The sequence below is a fragment of the Anolis carolinensis genome, chromosome 1 (assembly GCF_035594765.1).
Source record: "Anolis carolinensis isolate JA03-04 chromosome 1, rAnoCar3.1.pri, whole genome shotgun sequence".
NCBI classification, from domain to species: Eukaryota; Metazoa; Chordata; class Lepidosauria; order Squamata; family Dactyloidae; genus Anolis; species Anolis carolinensis.
The window spans coordinates 340,496,068-340,511,171 of NC_085841.1; the positions used below are offsets into that span (position 1 = coordinate 340,496,068).

A 15,104-nucleotide genomic window follows, 5' to 3' on the forward strand; every position below is an offset into this window, starting at 1 on the left:
TTAGTCTTACAATACTCTTCTCGCTCTCTCATCGTTTTAAATGCATACAGACTAATATAGAAACCTCTTAAGATATTTCAGGTAAAATATATATAGAATATAACTGCATAGATAGCATTGAAAGAATCTGTTTTTAAATTGTTACTGTGTAAAAAGCTCAGTAAAGATCAGAATATGAAAAGATAAGTATGTGTGTATGGTATGATCTACCATTATATATCAATTATTTAAATCTGTATATATCTGGCTCATAAAGGTTAAATTAGAACACTTGAATTAAAATCTTGAAGTATCTTAGCATTAGAAAAATAGGATCCGTTGCCAAGGTGACTCCTACTACTTCTAACATAGCCTTCACGTGTTAAACAATGTGAAAATATGTTTAAAAGATTTATTAATGGTGGAAAGTAAAGTATTGGAAAGTCATGTACAATGTTATATAAAAGTCAGAGTTATTTACTCCCATTCCCAGACTGTTGTGATGCCAAAATGATTTCTTAGACCAGTTTCAAATGCTTTAAAAGCATCTTTTTTAAAAAAAATTGTATTTTATTGTTTTTATTGGTCATGAGAGAGAGATATAACAAACCTTTATCTAGTCACTAGAGTAAACAAATAGGGAAAGTCTGTGTGTGACTGTTCTAACATGTAAAAAACTAGGCTCTTTGAAACCAGTTTTTAGATAAGATCGTAGATTTTATTTCTTTTTGGATTAGGCTTTTGTGCTCCCTGTGTCTGAGCTAAATGCTACTAAGTGACCTGACTCAGCTTGAAATTGTAGTCGGTGTTGTACATTTTTCTTACTTTTTGCCTTGGGCTTTTGTTCCATCTTTTTGCTTAGCAGCAAAGGGAAAGGATATTTCCTGTAAAATAAAAGTACTGATAGTGGTATCTGAAGTTTTAGTTATCTGAAGTAACAATTAATTAGTGGCCATTAAAGGCTAATGCATAAATATCACCAGGAAGGTGATCAGAGGTTTTGAGGATGCCTGCCGTCGATGTGGGCGAAACGTCAGGAGAGAATACTTCTAGAACATGGCCATACAGCCCAGAAAACATACAACAACCCTGTGATCCTGGCTATGAAAGCCTTCGACAACACATATCACCAGGAAGTTATTAACATTTACGTAACTATAAAAATTGAATTTGTGTATATGTTTGACAGTAAGTTATAGTAGTTTGAATGTTGGACTATGAATCTGGAGAGTAAGGTTAAAATCGTTGTTTAGTCACAGAAATCCGGCAGGTGACCATGGGCACATCACATCCTTTCAAAGGAAGGGATACAAAGGAGCCCTTCCACACAGCCATATAATCCAGATTATCAAGGCAGAAAATCCCACAATATCTGCTTTGAATTGGGTTATCAGAGTCCACACTGCCATATATCCCAATTCAAAGCAGATAATGTGGGATTGTATTCAGCTTTGGGGAAGGGGCCTAAGAAATCTTACCAAGAAAATCCCATGGTAAGTTTGCTTGAGGGTCACTCTTAGAAAACTCCTTAATAGTATTAAAATATATTGAAATTATAATGTAGGTAATAAGGTAATGAGAAAGAGAAGCAAAGCCTATTGGTATTTTTTATTGTATGCAGGAAGTTTGCTATGGGAAATGCTTAAACACAGTTTAAATCTAACAAAATCTTTAATGTTAGAAACACTAACAGTCTTATTGCACTTTTAAAGCTAATTGGAATCCACCAAGCTAAATGAGAATCGGAAACTTAACAAGCCTTTCTGCTCTTTCAAATGCCAGGGGATTGTGAGACGAAATTAGAACAGTGTACATTAATCAGACTAACAAGCAGTTTAAGGAATTGTTGTTTGGAGAGGCCAGAAGAGAAAAGAGCTAAAACTTCAAAGAAATCTGAGTGGAGGGTATTACAGAAGACTAAAGAGCCACAGGCAAAATGCAATGCTACAAATGTAGCAGGATGAAATGACATATTTTTATTGCTTGTTCTAGTAAAAGTATTGTCTAAGTCAATGTATTGTCTAAGCCAAAGCTTCTTAAACTGTGGGTCTCAATCCCAGAAAGGCTTGGGTTGCAAAATATTTGGCAATAGTAAAAGGTTTCTGAATGCCACCAAGTGGTTACTTTAGACATTTACATGAATTTGTTAGCAACAAGTGCAACAGATGCTGATTTGGCTTGATTGTTCTCTTTTCATTTCAGAAATACCTCCCTTCAAATGTTGTTTCTAAAAAACAAAGTTGAGTTCCTAAACCATATGCAGTTGAAATCAAAAGTATCAGCATCTGCCATTAAAAGTTCAAAAAGAATTTGCCTTCAACCTCCCTTGTTAATAACATCTAGTTGTTTTGGAAGAGATGAAATAATATGGGAAAGATATGAATTGTTTACATTTATGTAGACAGAGGGCACATGATAACTATGTTTAAGTATTTGAAAGGATCTCACGTTGAAGAGGGGGCAAGCTTATTTTCTGCTACTCTAGAGATTGAGATATGGAACAGTTGATTCTAATTAAAAGAGACTCCTGATGGTAAGAGCTATTCAAAAGTGGAATATGCTTCCTTGGGGTGTTGTAGAATCTCCTTCTCTGGAGGTTTTTAAGCAGAAATTGGATGGTGATCTGTTGGGAGTGCTTTGACTAGGTGTTCTTGCATGACAGAAGGTTGGACTGGATGATTTTTATGGTCTCTTCCAACTTTGTGATTTTGTGATGGGAACAAGAGGGAGGTAGATATGCGTGCATTTCCAGCACGTGGTGTGCTCTACAACCTGGGACTTTTTGAGTTGGAGGTATGGACATGAAAAACATCTCATTTTTGCCTGAATACATGACAAAACAAAGAGAGCCAGAAGATTATATTCTGCCATTTAAGCCTGTAAACTAAACATGCCAGTATAACATCAAAAAATGTTGAAGATGATCTACATCCTGCAGTATCAAGTATTCAGCCAAGACGTAATTCTTTATGTAAAAATAAACATGTATACCCATCTCATTAGTATGCAAATTGGCTTTTGTCTGTAATAGATGGTTAAATTATATATATGCCAAAATATATTTGTTCCTGAGTTATAAATGTCATTATAAATGTTTTATAATTAAAACATGGAAAAAATTTATTAAACTGCATCCTGCAGCACATTTTGCCATAGTTTTTCAATGAATATCTCCTAAAGTCTCAACCAATTCAACATAGTTTGTAGCAGACACAAAAACGAAGTTTCTTTAGTATGACAACTATTTTCAAACTAAGTACAACACAGTTAAACAGGAAATAACACTTTCAAACAGGGAACCGTATTTTTTTTTCAAATTTTGTTATATAGTGTTTTCAATAAAAGTTTCATTGTATATTGTATACCGACATACCTGGGGTTGTGTAACATTTTCTCAGACAAAAATGGGTCATGCGTGGAGAAGCCCTGATCTAGGCATTGGTTTTTAACCTATGGCCCATGGCAAAATTACCAAAGAAATGTAATTATAGCAAATATAGGAATTCTAGGTGAAAATGATTTTCTGTTTTTGCTATGATAGAAATTAGGGAATTGAAGGAAAATTCCATTGGGGAGGCAGAATCCTTATTTAGAGGGACACAGTCCTCATTTTGCCTGCTCCCATAGCTAGGTTCACCCTTGGTCTTGGCTTTTATTCCATACTGACATATTATTTTTTACTGGTTTAGTGGAGGGTAGTCAGGAAAGAAAAACATTAACAATGTTAATTGGCAGAAGACGAGGAGGTGTTTGTTCTTTACCCTCCCCAGTTTTGTTCTTTAGGGGATAGGCTATAATATTTATTATCATATGGACATAACACTTCTGTATTCTTTCTAGAATATCACACAATGAAGTTTCTAAAAATGTAGATATTAATAATAAATACATAAATAAACAAGCAAGAGTTGAAGTTTTCAGTTGCTGGAACACCATATGTTGTTTAAAAAGGCTTACTCTTTGCTAGAAATGTATAACCAATTAGATGTTGAATATTAACACTTTAATTTTAAAAGAACCCCAGTGAATCCTATGATTAAAATCTGTATTTTTGACAGCAATGGCTTCAGCGGAATCACTAAGCAACTTAGTGGTAAGGCAATTTGTTTTCATTTCATTTTTTTTAGTTACATGCTTGGAGCAAATATGTGTATTTATTGTAGTACAGTAACTAAGGAAATCATTGTTCTTGCTTTGTTTCCAGCAAATTATTTTTAAGTCCTGTAATTGTTAAAATATGGATGAAATGAGAAAAGTGTTAAAACCCAATGTACAGAGGTTACCTTACTTTAACCTGACAACCCAAATCCCCTTTGCATGTTCATCAGAGTATCAGCAGTTTGACAAAAGGGTTCAGTACATCATTTGAAGGTTGAGCATTGCTAACATACATACAATTCTGAAATCCCAAACAGTCCCAAATCCAAAATTATTCACATGGGTTACTGAGACAGTGACACCTTTGCTTCCTTATGGTTTAATGTACGCATACTTTATATCATGCACAAAATTATTAAAAAATTGTATAAAATTATATTTGGGTTATGTGTATAAGATGTATATGAAACAAATGAATTTCATGTTTAGTCTTGGGTCCAGTCTCCAAGATATCTCATTATATATGCAAGTAAGTGTATTTTAAGTTCTAAAAAAATCCGAAACACTTGCTCTACCCAACCTGTATAAAACTAGCATTCACCAACGAAGTTATGAAACCATTGATTTAAAAAAACCTGTATATTCTTTGTTTAGATTACAGTCTTCCTTTTTTTTCCAGGATGAAGAGATGGTGTTCATAGGAAACCTGAAAACTCTTTTGCCGTGTGCTGTCAGAAATCTAATACGATCAAATAAACTCAGCATTAGGAATACTTCTGGAATGGCAGAAGGTAAATATTTTTGTTGAATATAAAAGGACAGACACATCTATGTTGTTCCTCTAGAAGAGTTTTTTTTTTTTAAAAAAAAATATGCAAAGGCATCATAATGTCTAGGCCAGGCCCTCCCAAGTGTTGGCCAGCTTGTCCAGTCAGAAATTCTGGGAGCTGAAGTCCAAAACACCTGGAGGGTCACAGATTGTGCAGGCCTGCTGAAAGCCCAAGGAGAGTTGTTTGGAAATGATGAAGGCTTCCTATGGTAGACTCGCATTTACTCAGATTTTGACAGCATTATTGATTTAGTTCCCATGGATTTCTCCAGAATATCATCTAGCCAGTTTCATGGTATAATTTTTAGGATTTTGGTAGACAAGATCCTTGAAAGCATTCATCCAGGAACGTATCTTAAGTTTTCCATCCCCTGTACCTTTCCCACATAGGAAAAATGGGGGAAGAAAAAAAACCCAGGTATACTTAGACCAGTGGTTCTCAACCTGGAGTCCTCAGATGTTTTTGTCCTTCAACTCTCAGAAATCCTAACAGCTGGTAAACTGCAGTTCAATTATTGACTTTCAAAAATGCTGGCAGAGTGTACTTTTTTCCTTGCTTGCTATCACAACACCAGAAACAACCTGGAATTACTACACCATAAGTCATCATAGCTGGTCTATATGTGATCAAGGAAAGTTACAGCTGATGAACCTGTAAAAGCAGGCACTGAGGTGATTATGTTCACCTCAGGAGCACCATGTGAATCCATTTGTTCCCCTCTGGAACAGGTTGATAGTTAAATTTCTCTACTCAGTACCATTTATTCTTCATGAATTTATCTTATGATATTTCATCTGTTGCTGATAGCATGAGCTTCTTTCTGTGAACTATATTGTAGCTGCTCTGAGTTCCCTTTGTGGAGAGAAAAAGCAGGATATAAATAACAGGAGGAGGAGGAGGAGGAGGAGGAGAATCGACAAGAAGGAATTGGAAAAGCTTACGCGATATGAGGATTTAAAGATCAAACTGCAAAGACTAGCACAAGCCAGTAAAGGTGGCCCCAGTGGTGATCGGTACACTGGGTGCAGTGCCTAAAGACATTGGCCAGCAGTTAAAAATTGGTGCTGACAAAATTACCACCTGTCAGCTGCAAAACGCCACCCTACTTGGATCTGCGTTCATTGTTTGCCGATACATCACATAGTCCTAGACACTTAGGAAGTGTCCGACGTGTGATCCAATACAACAGCCAGCATAGTGATCTTGTTTGCTGTGTACTAATTGTGTTGTGTATCAAATAATAATAATAATAATAATAATAATAATAATAATAATAATAATAATGGTTTACCAGACAGGGTCTTTCTCATAATCCCATCTGGGAAGAAGGTGCATAAAGACCTCTTCTGTGGATAAATCTTTTTCAGTGGTACTCTGGTTTCTGAATGCCCTCCCATTGGACAATAGAGCAATCAAAACAATGTAAATGTTTTGGTTGAAGAGCAAAATTTTCTCACTTATTTAGGTAATTTGTTTCTCAGCTTTTATTTTGTTTTGATTTATGATGATGATTATTATATTGCATTTCCATGTACTAAGAATGCAACTTCAGAATTTTAGACACAATTCCCAGTGCACTTATTTTTCACCAAATCCCTGTTCTTTTTATTATTTATGCTACAAATACTTATATTTTGCTTATAGGCATCACTGCTTATGGCTGGCTGTTTACAGATTAAGTAAATAGACTCAGTGGCTTAATACAGCAAACCTACGCTTGTTGCTATTTTAAGGTGTGTTGTTTGCCTTTTTGGTCCTCAATTTAAAATCCTCAAAAGCCTGAAAACCTTGTTGTTTGCTGGATTACATGGAATCTATAAAAAGAGTTTTCCAAAATATCACATGGCACACCTATCCCATATTAAATAAATCACCTCTGAAAATAGCCTACCCATTTATTTTAACATAAGACACTATATAGTGTAATCCTTTGCATGTTTTATCAAAATGACATTATGTTCTGTAGAATTTACTTTTAAATAAATGTGTTTAAAATAGTATCCAGAAAATTCAATATAATGGCTTCTACATCATTTTCTATTCCCGAAGTCCCATGAGAGCAGCTAACCTGGTGAAACGGCTGGAGAAACAGACTTTCTTGTTTTTGTAAAGGCTAATTTTCTACTGATCGTATTATGCTTTTTTATTTGGGCTGGGGGGTGGGGTTGCTGATGTTTGTCTTGTACTTTGCAGGATTGTTGCTTGTTTCTTGGTACCATGTTAAGTGTGTTCTGATGTTGACTTTTGATTATTTAAATTTATGTATTTTGTAAGCTATGTTGATGAGTGGTATAAAAATGTTATAAGCAACTAACCAGCATGATTAGATGTGCTGCACCTGTTGCAGTCATTTAAGAGAGTAATGTGGGGCATACATTATTTTGTTGTTGTTGTTGTTGCTTTAGTGATCAACGTTATCTCTGCTTCCCTCATATAAACATAACTGGTTGGTCCAAATCTGATAATTGCAAAAAGGAAAAACTGCATTGAAAAACACAGAGAACAGATCATTCTATATTTCTCTAGAAATAAATTTATAAGTCTGAAATAATATATCATTATGAAAGTAGACCACATACAGAAAGGTTTCAGAGAGAAAATTGAGGAAAAAACCCTGGTTCAAAAAGTGATATTTCCAAAAAAGGAATAAGTATTTTATGCCTGGATATGCCCATTTTTTAATTACAGATAGGCTACTTTTTTGAGGACAAATACATAGACGGATATAGAAGGTTAAAACTTATTTTTTTATTCTGACAGGTTTTAAACAGGCAAATGTTATTATTCTACACAAATCTCTTGCGGATGACTTTGAAATATTTTGCCAAGCAAATGATGGTCCTCTTCCACTACTGTATAGAAGTAAACCGGGTGAATGGAAATGCACATATCTGAGTAATGATTCTGATATTAGGTATGTGTGGACATATGCTGTCTAGCATGTATCTGATATTAATATTGGAGCTTGCCAGAAAATATCTTCCTAGCACAGTTAACTTCATTTTGCTAAATAAATTATAGTATTATAAGAGTTATTTTCAGAGTTTTTATTTTTGGAAATCATTTAAATTTAGAAATGGAAACCTGATGCTTTTGTAGTCAAAGGAAGGTAAATCTGGGCTTGGAACTCCTGGGACTGTTTACTTTAAAAGCCCTGAGAATTTGTAGAAAGGTAGCCGCATAGGGGTTTTGGGCAGCTGCCTAAGGCCTCTTCTACACTACCAAAGCATATAATCTGGATTTTTATGGTAGTGTAGAAGGGGCCTCAGAGTGTGGTGAAGGCGCCTTTGGAGGCTTTTGAACAGATACTGGATGGCCATCTGTCAGGGGTGCTTTGATTGTTCTTTTACTGCATGACAAAGGACTAGATGGCCCATGTAGTCTCTTCCAACTCTTTGATTTTCCAAAGCTGTGAACACTCTTCCAAGAAAGACTGGCTGTCCCTTTTCAAGTTGTCACTCTAACATCATTGAAATAACAGTGGGCCTTTTGTAATTGACTGGCTTCTGAAGAAGATGATTTTTATGATGTGGAATCTATTACTGTTTTGTTGATCTGCCTTAAAATAATTTAAAGGCAAAACAACAAAACTGTATAGCTTCCACAGTTTATGATACCATATTATAACTTAATGAGATTTAAATAGTTTTTTTCAGTTTTCATTTTTATTTTTTAACCTTGTAAGCCATTCCTCTTGTTAGAGAAAGATAGGATACAATTAAAATGAATTAATATATATAGATAGCTGTATTAATCTGTAGTAAAAATGGCAAAGAATCTCATAATACTGTAGGACTTGCTGTAAGTATGTGACCCTATCATGGGTTTTTCTCTGCAAGATTCGCTCGGAACAGGGTTTGCCCTTACCTTCCCCTGTTAGTTGGGAAACAATTACTTTCCTAAGTTTCCTTGAGAAAGTGTAGATTCAAACTCATGTCTCAGTGTTCTGGTCCAACACTCAAACCTCTTTACTGTGCTGACAAGTGTAGGCAGTTCTGTTAGTGCTTAATGGGTTTGTAGATCTTCAGATCAGGGCAAGCAATCTGATATGGGAGATTGGCATTTTTTTATTGCTAATGTACCAGGATTATTTGTGACAAGTGTTTCTTTCTTTCCTGGAAATAGGTCACAGATGATGGGTTGTAGATTTTTACTGGTCCACATACCATCACTTTGAGTAGCACTTCTGTGCAAAATTCTAAAGCTTCAGAACACAGATTCTTACACATCAGTATACACATCCTATAGTGTGTTTACTTTTCTACATGAGGCAATATTCAGAAATTGAAAGTTTATTGATTGGAAGTATAGTCCTGTATATGTTAGCCCAAAAGTAAGTTGCAAGTAAATTGTACCTTTTTGCACATTCATTAAACTACTTTCAAAGAATTCATGGTGGTATTGTTTTGCAGAACTGACTGTCCACAGTACAGAAAATATGAGCATGGAGAATGTACAGGAATTCTGACAAGCCTGGAAGAATATTCCCGACAGCTTAAAGACATGGTGACTTTCTATCTAGGCTGCAGTTTCACATTTGAAAAGGCACTTCAGGAATCTGCTGTTCCAATAAGAAATGTAGAACAGAAATGTAATGTAAGCATGTACAAGGTAAGGATTATGGATAATACTAGCTTTCATAACTACAGTAGAGTCTCACTTATCCAAGCTAAACGGGCCGGCAGAAGCTTGGATAAGCGAATATCTTGGATAATAAGGAGGGATTAAGGAAAAGCCTATTAAACATCAAATTAGTTTATTATTTTACAAATTAAGCACCAAAACTTCATGTTATACAACAAATTTGACAGAAAAAATAGTTCAATACGCAGTAATGTTATGTTGTAATTACTGTATTTACGAATTTAGCACCAAAATATCACGATAGATTGAAAGCATTGACTACAAAAATGCCTTGGATAATCCAGAAGCTTGGATATGCGAATCTTGGATAAGTGAGACTCTACTGTATTTGTTAATTGAATGTCTGAGAGTGGATGCAGCCAGACCTAAGGTAGCTTTAGTGCCAAGAATGGCACTAAAGCTACTTTAGGTCTGGCTGCAACTACTCTCAGACATTTAATTAACAAATGGGGATCATTATTAAAAAGGATTTTATAGTGCTTAGATATAGCCCTTTTCTATTCTCTGTTTTATCTCTGAGAGAAAAAATTGCCATGAAAGTTGAAAGCTACTATTTGAGTCAAAGAAATTTGTCAGTTCTGACTACCTCATATGTGGTACCTCACCCATTTACACAGATAACTTAACAACAAATGCTTTCTATTTGCCTTGTACCTCAATCTGCCTCAATCAGTGGATGGAAGAAATTGAAAACTTCTTGAATCCTATTACATTGCCATTCCTTTAGTGTTCTTTTTCTCTTACACAGCTCAAGGCAGTTTTCATTTATTATTATTGAATGTACAGGGTTGGCCAAAAATCACAAAAGTGCCTGATGTTTTAATAATATTTTGATTCTTTTAAAAAAGATTTTGCATGTTATGTAATGCAATGTAATTTGATTTCTATATATACTGTATATTATGCTGTTATGGAGCCGCCAATGGCTCAGTGAGTTAAACCCTTGTGCTGGTAGGACTGCTGACTGAAAGGTTGGCAGTTCGAATCCGGGGAGTGGGGTGAGCTCCCATCTGTCAACTCTAGCTCCCCATGTGGGGACATAAGAGAAGCCTCCTACAGGATGGTAAAACATCAGACATCTTGGTGTCCCCTGGGCAATATCCTTGCAGACAGCCAATTCCTCTCACATCAGAAGCAACTTGCAGTTTCTCAAGTCGTGCCTGACATGAAAAGAAAATTATACTATGGTATGTTAAAGTAAAAATAAAGGAGTTATTAAACATTAAAACTCCTTTGTGACATTTGGTGCTCCTTGTATTATCCATTGCCATTCTTCAGCTGTATGCAGTATTTTGACATTAAAATACCTGTTAAAAGAAAACAATCCTCGTGTTGGTGGTGGGAATTGTAAATGTTTTGTATGTCTATGGTATGTATTTTAAAAAATAAAAAAATTGTAAAAAAAAAGACATTAAAATACCTGTGAATATCTTGATAATTTTTTTTCCAGACTACTGTCCCTTGCTATGGTACTGAAAGATTTCACTGCAATCTAATAGTAACAATGAGACCTATTCCTCAAGACAAATTGGAAGTAGTTGTGCAAACCACCCATCGAATGAAAAAGTCACATGGAGCACCAGTTCACATTGGTAACCCTGGTCAGTACATCTTTGTCTGTAACAGCCATAACTCATCATGCCAGATGTCTCAAATTTTGATAGAAAATTTTTGGTTGTTGTCCAAGTTGTAGTGCTGAGTTCAAGTTGAAATTACAAATGTGGAGGCATAAGTCACTAAAAGCAAAAAAAAGCAAAGCAGTCACAATTCATCAGAAAATTGTGACAGAAACCTCAAAATTTGGGAGATTGATTATAGTTTTAAAAGTCCAAATTCCAAAGAAGGGGTCTGTGTAGAATAAAAAAGTGTTTCAGCTATAATGTACTGCAATACAGTGTTAGAAGTACTACTGTTTGGTTTCTTGCTCAGGTTGCAGTGGCCACCAGAAATGGCATCAAAATTGAATGTTTCCTAGAAGCAAAAAAAAAAATGCAAAAAAGGATTTGTTCTAAATCATAATAAATGTTCATGGTTTAGAAAACATTAAAAAGAGCAGAAGGTTCTATGTGGGACTGGTGCTAAGAATCTTAAGATGAAAAAAGACAGGAAAAGAGGAGATGGCTGCCAAGGTGATTACCAAGATGAAAAAGGGACATAGGAAAAAAATCCATTTTTAAAAAATATATGAATACCAAGATAGTGCCTGGTAAGTGTTAGCTAGTATGTAATAAAATATTGTGAAATGAAAAATGTAAGCACGATGACAAAATTTGCTGTATAGACAGTCCCAAGTTACAAACATCCAAGTTATATCCGACTCCTAGTTACAAACTGGTGAGACAACAGGAAATGAGAGGCAATCTTTCCTGCGGAAGAGAAATTCACTCCTGTAAAAGTTATCATGAGGAAAAGGTGTCTTCACTGAAGCTTCATCACCAATCCTTATTTCCACGACAACACAAAATTTTCAAAACCCAGTTGTCACAGGGACAGAAAGTGATGTGAAATCTTCTGAACCAGTCACAGACAGCAAAACAAATGTTACTCTTCCCTATGCTATCCAAAGATGTATATATATTCAAAAGTACCTGTTTTTAAAAAGTGTGCCTGTTCATACATATTCAGCTTAAAAACAAAACTGCAGAACCTACCTTGTTTGTAACCTGGGGTTTGCCTGTATACCTGTTCACAAACAGGAAGTCTGAACTCTCATGCTGGATTACCAGTTAGAAAGCCCAACTAAATGCAGTAGAGCTTACCAAATAGGCATATGTACAGGTGCTCTATTATTTGCCTTTTTTACAACATTAAGATGGTAAGTAACATTGTATTACTGCTGCAATGTTTGTGCATTTTTATTATTTCTGAATTACAGGTCTCTTAGGAATCAAAAATCTTTCCAGTCCAGATTATGGTGATGCAGTACAGGCTCATCCTGGAGATGTTCCAGTCTTTTGGGCCTGTGGAGTAACAGGAATAGAAGCTGTCTGTAATTGCAGTAGGTACACAATAAGACTATCATAATTGCTCTTCCATTATAGAAATAAAATGATCTCATAGAGCGCAAATAAAATTGTTTCCTTTGAGAATCCTTATATTATAACAACAGTAGTCAGGTTATGATAAATTTAATTTAAAATTACAGTCCACCTTCCAAGTTTGCAGTTCTGACTTTTGCAGATTTGATTATTCACAGATTTGATTTAAATGTTCTCTCTAGGAATCTTTAGGTCAGGCAGAAGTTGATCATAAAATTATGCAGGAGAATCAAAAAATTCATAGAGAAGTGTTCCCTCAGGTGAAAAAAGTGTTTGTGTTTTTTCCACTTTCACATGGGTCCTATGATCCTAACCCCAGTGAATGTAGAGGACTGACTGTAGTTTAATTGCCTTCATATGATTTGGACTCTAATGCTGATGTTAAGCTAGTAAAAGTGATAAATAATTTCCTGCTGCCAAGTTTGTTTGTTTGTACCCTGACATGGGATTGATATATTCCACCTTTTCCCCAGCACTGGATTGATACATTTTCAGAATATTTCAGGCAGTGAGAATCCTGTGGAAGACACTTCTTTAAAGCCAATCTAATTCCAGACAATAATATTAGAAAAATTAAATCAGTCTTTTCATTTAACTGTGAACGTAGAAGCATTTATTCTCTAGAACAGAGAGCAGGTTTCTATGACTTTTAGGACCTTATTTTAACTCTTTTTACAAATGAGAATACACTATTGAAAAAGAATGTTTCCAAAGGTATCAATCAGTGAAAGGGATTAGATTAGATCTGGGTTGTAATGTATGTTATTATTTATTGTATTGTTAAATTGTGTTATGATGTGTTGTTTTATATTTTGTTGTATTGTATGGTTCTGGGCATGGCCCCATGTAAGCTGCCCCGAGTCCCCGTTGGGGAGATGGTGGCGGGGTATAAATAAAGTATTATTATTATTATTATTATTGTTATTGTTATTATTATTATTATTATTATTATTATTAAAGAAAGGCTATTTACAGCTATTGATAGGCCAGAAAAATACCAAGGACTCCCAACAAGCAATAAAACCATCAAGGAATTAAACAAGAAAAAATGCAGCCAAGAAGGATGTGGTAGGCCAGATAAGTAAGCAAAGGCCTCTGGTCACTTCCTGCTGTTAAAATGGCCCCTACAGCCCCTAAATATGGTAAGATTGCACCCAAGATTAAGAGGCATCCGGGGCAAAACAAATATTTGCAGGATCAGTTGCAGATGGAGACCACTACTTGTTTTGCCTTGCTCTGAGCCTGTAGACATATAATTCTAAACTCCAGAAATTTAGTTACTTGAGATGAAGTTCCACCTGTATGCAGATGGCACACAGCTCTATTACTCATTTCCACCTAAATCCAAGGAAGCCCACCGAGTGCCTGGCAGCTGTGATGGGCTGGATAACAAATAACAAACTGAAACAGAGATCCTTCTGATCAGTTGAGAGACCAATCAGGGTATAGCATGCCAACCTGTGCTTAATGGGGTCACACACCCCTGAGGACACACCACATCTCTCCTTATGAACCTATTCAAGTATTAAGATTTTCCGGGGAGGCCCTCCTCACGGCCCACCTCAATCACCAGCACAGTTGGTGGGGATGAGGAAGAGAGCCTTCTCAGTTGTGGACCCCCGGCTCTGGAATGCCCTCCCCAGGGAGATTAAGCAAATTTCCACACTCTCAACTTTTCAGAAGGAATTGAAGACCTTGCTGTTTAAACAGGTTTTTGACAATGGGTAATGCAATATCTAACGGCCAGAGGACTTAAATGGGGCTCAGTTTTAATTGGACTTTTGCTTTTAACCAGACCAGTGGTTGGGATGTTTTAATTGGTTTATATAACATCACCACTGTTTATTTTCATTTATGAATGATGTTGTTGTGTCAATTTAATATGTTGTTTTATTTTTATATTCTTTTGCGGTGCTTTTGCTGACTCAAGTTCATTCTGTTGTCTATCTTAATTATTGTTTATGGTTTGCTCTGTTACTGTGTTGTAAGCTGCTCTGAATCTCCTCGGGGAGATGGAGCGAGATACAAATAAAGTTTTTATTATTATTATTATTATTATTATTATTATTATTATTATTATTATTATTATTCTACTACTACTACTATTGACTTTATCATGACATTTAATAAACTTGATAGGACTGTATCACAAAAATGTAACAAACTTATTTCTATTCTATTCATAATTTCTATTATGTTTTCATATCAAGTTATTGTTTGTAAGCACTCGGTGCTTGTTTTTTTAAAGATTAGTTCACTTTGTTCTAGAAAAAAAAGGTATTTAGATTTTATCCTGCATTTTCAATTTGAAGTTAATTCCATTATCTCTTATATGTGACATATATTCACTTTTCCTTGTGAGGCAGCCATGTAAACTATTTTGGAAGTGTGAAAAGAACTTAAAATTTTCCTTGAAAATGACCATGCAAAGGGGAAGGAAACCCCACAAATTTTGTAGAAGCAAGGCTTCCAGGCATATCCAAGTAGGTTGCTTGGCTTCTTTCATATAAAGAAA

At 35.3% G+C, this 15,104-nt stretch overlaps 1 protein-coding gene across 3 annotated transcripts in view; it reads left to right on the forward strand.

Annotated features, from left to right (window-relative positions):
* Window positions 1-15,104, forward strand: part of dglucy (D-glutamate cyclase) — a 40,219-nt gene that overhangs the window by 7,767 nt on the left and 17,348 nt on the right. The window contains exons 1-6 of one of the 3 annotated variants that reach the window (XM_016990956.2): window positions 3,969-4,072; window positions 4,757-4,868; window positions 7,668-7,821; window positions 9,320-9,518; window positions 11,002-11,152; window positions 12,427-12,549. In XM_016990956.2, the coding sequence (XP_016846445.2) occupies window positions 4,040-4,072; window positions 4,757-4,868; window positions 7,668-7,821; window positions 9,320-9,518; window positions 11,002-11,152; window positions 12,427-12,549 (772 nt within the window). In that variant the 5' untranslated portion in view covers window positions 3,969-4,039. Of the gene's footprint in view, window positions 1-3,968; window positions 4,073-4,756; window positions 4,869-7,667; window positions 7,822-9,319; window positions 9,519-11,001; window positions 11,153-12,426; window positions 12,550-15,104 lie in introns of those variants that run through there. The other 2 variants (XM_008113926.3, XM_003214408.4) reach the window with 2 other exon arrangements.